The sequence below is a fragment of the Pundamilia nyererei genome, unplaced genomic scaffold, assembly GCF_000239375.1.
Source record: "Pundamilia nyererei isolate P.nyererei 1_Seehausen unplaced genomic scaffold, PunNye1.0 scaffold00017, whole genome shotgun sequence".
NCBI classification, from domain to species: Eukaryota; Metazoa; Chordata; class Actinopteri; order Cichliformes; family Cichlidae; genus Pundamilia; species Pundamilia nyererei.
In genome coordinates, this window is record NW_005187418.1 from 3,128,623 (window position 1) to 3,135,114 (window position 6,492).

The window sequence follows — 6,492 nt, forward strand, 5'->3', positions numbered from 1 at the left end:
AGACTCTGAGAAATCCAGAAATAAAGGCACCAGTCAATTCTCCACAGATTAAACTTTGTGAGTAATAATTCTGCCTTGGTATGTGTTGTTTATAACGTTTTTTGTTCATATATCTGCAGTTTTATTTGCATACACTTATGCTAAGAGTGACAGTTTTATCAAGATCATTTAATTAAGATCAATAATGACCTCGTAGCCTGCCTTACAAATACTATTCATGATATAAGTTTATATATGTATTGTTTTTTATTTTAAAACCATTTTCACGAATCTGTAAATCGTTCACTCTGACAAAGCTTTACTATACAGGCTTAACGTCAACGTGAGCCTGGAGGCAAGGTGAGGTGACCCTGGGCAGCTCCCTAGAGGTGGAGGCTGCAAAACCCTCTCTGCAATACCTAACAAGAAATTCTGCTACAATGTTACTTTGCAACCAAAGGAGGACGGATGAAGCAGCCTGTCTGCTAGCATCGTAGCTACAGGGCAGAGATTCAGAAATCCAGGCTACACATTAATAATATCTTCATTTCATTCACAAAAAGTCTGTGTATATTTAGACTAAGCTAGTGCTCATAAATGATTCAATATGCATGCACACTATGAGCACTTCAATGCAAAAAAAAAGTGAAGCAAGTAAAGCGTAGGCATGCGTATCTCTTTGTGTGTAAAGGGTAGTAGTGTGTAAAGGCCTATACTGTACTTCTACACAACACAATGCAGAGGCACAGTAGGTTCAACTGGGTTCACAGCCGATGGCTTCCTTCCTATTTGCCGGGCCTGTCCCGGCCTCCTTACCCTGGGATCTGCAGTCCCAACACATCCATTATTAAAGACCAGCTTCACAAAGAGCCAGAGCGTTTCTCAAAGCAAACAACCACACCTTAAGTCCCTGAGCTGCACACTGTGGTTTAAGAGTGCTGACTACAACTGAACTGAAAACATTGCAAGCTGGCAAAGTAGACTCATAATCCATTTATGGATGCAAACATTGACTAGTTCAATAAACACAAGTGCTGCTCTAGTCAACATCTTGTTTATTGAATTAGTGACTTTAAACTTTTACTGAGTGTCTGCTATATACATTATTTTAAGTGAAAGAACTGAATAAATCAGCAGAAAGACTCAACAAATGCAGATGTGTGGTCGAAACACCAACGTAGGAAAGAACTGTCACTCCAGTTGAGTTCAAAGACTAAGAAAACTTGTATTAATGGGCAATTGGCAGGTAACTACAGGCAAAATAATTTCTTGTGATTGTGAAGTGGGCGGAATCTGAGAATTGAATGCAACTACCAATGAGAGTGAGGAATACTGTTAATTGACAAATGAACAGGTAATAAATAAGTTAGAGGGTTAAGTAGGAAACCAAGCGACTAGCTGTGAGCTTTAAAGTGATGCACAATGAGCGAATGTATGTATGTACAAAAAAAATATGAACTTACAATTTAATGGTCTGTTGAAAATGTTAAATCCTTACAGAGTACGAAAATGGGATGTTTTTTGGCAGCTGTATAAGTATCCCTGATTTTTCTATTAAATGAAAATAAAGAAGGGAAAGCAATGCTGTACATTTTCCCATCAAATGTCAGCATGAGTGACTACTGTATATCTTAAATGAACAGTTATTATGTAAATGAAACTGTGTCTTGACCTAAAAAAATTAAAATCTGACAGGCAACTGTATATCAAAACCTAAAAATGGTTAATGGGTCCAATTCCTGAGGGTACCTATGATAAGAACGTTTAATGAACATTTTCAAGGACAGATCTCTTTCTAATTTAAGTCGAGCGCCGTAAAAAACGCATATGCGAGATGCACCACATGCTAGTCTTGTGTTAATAGATGCACTGGTTTTCATCCAATGGATTTCTACCGGCCAGCTACATAATTTGATTTATAACAAGGTACAACTAATGAGATGAGCAGGGAGGATTACTGGGTCCCAGAGGTGGAAACTGTGGACAAGGCACAGCCTTTAATCAACAATCAATACCACCTCTCCCTGCCTGAGATATGTGTAATATCACATTATGTTACACTGTCCTTTCAAGCTTTTCTAAGCTCTAAGATATGCTTTAAAATAAAATAGCTCAGTAATTACCCCCCACCGAAAACTCAAACCTAGTTTGTTCATCAGACATCAAAATCTCTTCGACAAAAGAAATCATAAAGCTGAGAGCACTTTAGAGTCGCTCTTTCATGCTGATAGTTTTCTCTGATCAGCTTCAGCAGAGCGCAGGTCTGCCAGCACTTTGTTTGGAGACTTGGCCGGACAGATTGGCACATCCAGATTGATTGTGTTGTAGCACTGAGCTACAGTAATGTGCTTGTATTCTGTCCGGCTCGGCTCCTCCACCACTCTACTGGCAGTGATTGAACCCACAAGTTTCTTTGAGGCATCCCTGAATCTGTTCTCTCTACCACAAATCCATAAAGGTGGCATTAAGAGCTGCTCTGTAAAAGCTGGTATACATTACCACACAGCAAAATATATGCAAAAGAAACTAAATTTGTTTCTTTAATAGCAACAAAATTACACTTTAAACACATAAAGAGGTTTTTTGCAAATTACCCCACTTTTCCATGCAAACTACACAAAACTGTGGCAATCTGGTAATGACCAAAGGACCATTATTGTGACCAGTTTCACCTAGAGACTGCCAGCAACCACTCACCAACCAGTCGAGGAATAAGAGTAACAACAGTAAGGTGTTTAAGAGTAACTTTGCTAATAATGATGGAGCTAATAGAAGCAGTCAAACAGAAAAAAATAGTAGCGCTGTTTTAACAGCACCCTCTTTTATCTTCAAGCAAATGCACCCTCCTCAGAGTGCACCCAAATGCTTGTTGATGGACCTGCAGAAGCTGGTGATAGCCTAGCATACTCAGGCGGATGGCGGACATGTACATGTCCATGCAAGTTAGTCGTGTTTAGAGTCCTTTGCTCACAGTGTACGTCTGCACAAGCGGCACTCCACTTTGGTTAGATCCTTAGGTTTACTTCTTTCATCTGGTTTAAAGCCAAAGAAATCCCAAATTGGCGACTTCATAATTTTTTTTAGTGCGGTCAGCGTTAACCCGCCGTCATCACGACTAATGCAATTAACAATTAACATCTGGAGCGCAGACTGAGTCAGAATCTCTGAAATGTCTCTGTCAACGTATTTCGGGCATTTTATCCAAAGTTTGTTTGTTCTGCGCTCCAGATGGGTTGAGCACGTTAAAAAAATTGATTGCGTTAATCGTGATAGCCGCGTTAATGCTGCATTAACGCCTTAATGCTGACAGCCCTAATTTTTTGGGAAATTAATTCGTCCATGTTTGGACTTCTTCTGTGTTGTAAACGCGCAAATCAGTCCTCCCATGATTACATTGCTCCGCCCATCAAGTCTGCGCATGCGCGAATATATTGCCCATTGTCGATTACTGGACTGACGATTGCCGGTTGGAAAATTTTTTACATATCGCCCAACCCTAATTCACGCCTACAGCCAATTTCAAATTACAGAGGTACTGGAGAAAATCCACACATGCAGAGGGAGAGCATGCAAACCTTACACAGAAAGGTTCCAGCTTTCTGTTCAGGTGGATTCAAACCCAGGACCTCCTTGTTGATGGTGCTAACCAATTAATTCATCCATCCATCCATTCATCCTCTTCCGCTTATCCTTGTCAGGGTCACAGGGGGCTGGAGCCTATCCCAGCTGTCTTAGGGCAAGAGGCGGGGTACACCCTGAACACGTCACCACTATGTTGCAGGGCTAACACATAGCGAGACAACCATTCGCACTCACATTCACACCTATGGGCAATTTAGAGTTACCAATTAACCCAATCTCACTAACTACATGTCTTTGGACTGTGGGAGGAAGCCAGAGTATCCGGAGAGAACCCAAGCAAACATGGGGAGAACATGCAAACTCCACAGAGAAAGACCCAGGCCTGGTGGTGTAATTGAACTCAGGAACTTCTTGCTAGGTAACAATGCTTTATTGGTAAATAAATAAAAATTTTGCCACAGGAGATGTTATAGTATTAATAACTGCCTCACAGCATGCAAACAACCAAATCAGGTAAGAAAACATTGGGGAATCACAGATTTGTGCATAAAATATTCATAAACTATGCATATGCAACTGGCAAGAATCAGTTCAGGATTCTGATATTGCTTTTTCTCACATGCAGCACACAGTAGGAGACAGTCCACTTTATCACTACTGGAAATACTATGGTTTAGGCAAGGGAGCTCTTAGGATAGAGCATGTAAGATATAAAATAGATGATTTCTACGCATTCATTTTAAATTCACCAGACTATAACTTACATTTGTAGTAAAGAACTGGCAGATTAAAACACATTAATGTAAATTCAACAGCCCCACATGCAGCTGTGTCGAATAAGGTCTGGAAAAGTTCAGAGCTGCGATGCGTGTATTGTAAAAGAGCTATTACAGGCAAAGAAAAAGCCCAAAATAGCAATACCAGTAGTGAGACGAGGACCGTCTCTGTTTATCTCTAGGTTCAGTGGGAAGATTTTACAGTACATCTCATACACAATCTGAACTGGCTTTACTGGAACACTGGGTAGTAAATTCCTAAACAGTCAGCATGTTCATTACAAAGCCAATAGCCCCAAGTCAACAAACAACCATGGATTTATGGTTCAGCTGCAGAACTGTTTAATAAACAAATATACATTATACTCCATATACGCTGCATGTGTGGGTCTGTGTGTGTGTGTGTGCACAGCATCTCTTACAGGAAGAAATAAATTTTTAAAAAAAACCATACTGCTGCTATTAAGTTAATTCTATTACCTTTGTTCCATGATTTGATTATGCACAAAGAAAGCACTGGTCTGGTTTGTGCCTGTGTTCAGTCTTAGACGTTTTCCAATAGATGTTTACAATCAACTATTTAATGCACAGATTTGTATTTGCAAATAATTTTGTGTTGTGTTTTGTGAGAAAGACACATATATACGTCACATTTCTTTACAGAGATGGGAGATTACCTGATTAATTAGTTACCTGGCAGGAAAAATATTAAATATGAATTCATTTTCTGCAAGGAATGTGACACATGACCTCCTTTTAGTATCTTAGCTGCAGTCATTTGCAGTTTCCATTTGCCTTAGGTGAGTGTACTTGTTAACATTATAAGTAAACAAAGGAATTAATGCAATATAATTTTATTAACATAGCGCCAGCCTAAAGAGATATGCAGGAGTTTCCAAAAGATCACACAATGACATATGAGCAAACACTTGGTTATGGTGGGGAGCAAGAAATCCTTTTTAATAGGAAGAGATAAAATGTGTTTGACACTGCTGAATTAACTTATATATGACATGAATTGACTAGATTCCTGTTTATTCCTGTCTAAAGAGCATCTTCACAATTTAGACTAACAATTCACATCTCTTTTTTTCCACAATTTGCTCTGCGAGAAAATGTTTTTCTTCTTTTCATATAATAAATGAAAGATGGGGGGTGGGGGAAGAGTGGTGACGGTTGCTGTGTTCCTGCAGCCCAGCAGGACTGAAAGGGGAGCGGCTTGATGAAGACATGGCAATGATACTAATGACAGAGAGGGGTTCATTGAGTAAAAACACCTCTTTAGTTTCGTCCTTCGTGTTCTGAATTCGTTGGTTTCCTCTGCTTTAAAGGTAAAGAGGATCACACGTAGATTTGTAATAATAATAACAATAATAACAATAATATTATATATTGACAGATAGTCGTGATATTGCAGTGTTATCTGTTAATCAACTGTCTGGCTAATGACTTCTCCCTGAAATCAGGCTAGTATTTCGGGGTTATCTGTTGTCAACAACCGCCTGTCGCTTCCTCCATGATGATGACAGCGGAGGACCACCGCTCGTGCGCGCGTGCTAACCGACATGCGACACCGTTGTCATGGTCGCGTCTGGTCGGAGTATGTGTAGGGAGTGTCTCTGAAATACACGCTGCCCTACCTGTCAGTGTCACAACGGCATCACGTGTTAGATTCAATGGTGAATGACTCACGCGTTACCGATGTATATCCTGGGAAAGACCTCGTTGAAGTGCTGTGTCGGTAGGCTATAAAAGCCGTTGCCGTCGGACAGGAGCTCGTTGAGTTGCTGGACGGTCACCTCGCAGGCTGGAACCGGGACTTCAGCCGGTGGTGGCGGCTGCGGCTGTTGATGCTGTTTCGTAGGACTCAGGTGTTTCTTCATGGCTCTTCTTCTGCTCGCAGAGTAATGTTAGAATTTAGCCAGAGCCCGACTCGTCAGACTGGTTTCGTTGTTCAACAGCATTTTATACGTCCGCGTGTGAGTCGTGCTCGCGCTGTCTTCTTGTCTCCAAGGTGTCTGAGTCTGAAGAGGCGCGAGCTCTACAGCTTCACACTTCGTCGGCGACAAGTGCGAAGCAGCTTTCAGACGGACTTCCGGTCACACTTTCAAAGTAAAAGATACATGTCTTTGAATGAAAAACCTAAAAACTGATT

The 6,492-nt window shown here is 40.7% G+C and overlaps 1 protein-coding gene and 1 long non-coding RNA gene across 6 annotated transcripts in view; one reads left to right on the plus strand and one right to left on the minus strand.

Annotated features, from left to right (window-relative positions):
- The window catches only part of dusp3a (dual specificity phosphatase 3a), a 23,099-nt gene extending 16,859 nt beyond the window's left edge, over positions 1 to 6,240 (minus strand). For all 4 annotated transcript variants that reach the window (XR_311525.2, XR_311524.2, XR_311523.2 and 1 more), the window contains exon 1: positions 6,030 to 6,240. Coding sequence is in view for 1 of the 4 variants with exons in the window: in XM_005725823.2 (XP_005725880.1) it covers positions 6,030 to 6,220 (191 nt within the window). In the remaining 3 variants the exon portion in view is untranslated. The remainder of the gene's footprint in view (positions 1 to 6,029) is intronic.
- A 146-nt stretch (positions 6,241 to 6,386) lies between these two features.
- LOC102192177 (uncharacterized) overlaps positions 6,387 to 6,492 on the plus strand; it is a 76,400-nt gene continuing 76,294 nt past the window's right edge. For both annotated transcript variants that reach the window (XR_001290288.1, XR_001290289.1), the window contains exon 1: positions 6,387 to 6,449. This is a non-coding gene — a long non-coding RNA (uncharacterized LOC102192177). The remainder of the gene's footprint in view (positions 6,450 to 6,492) is intronic.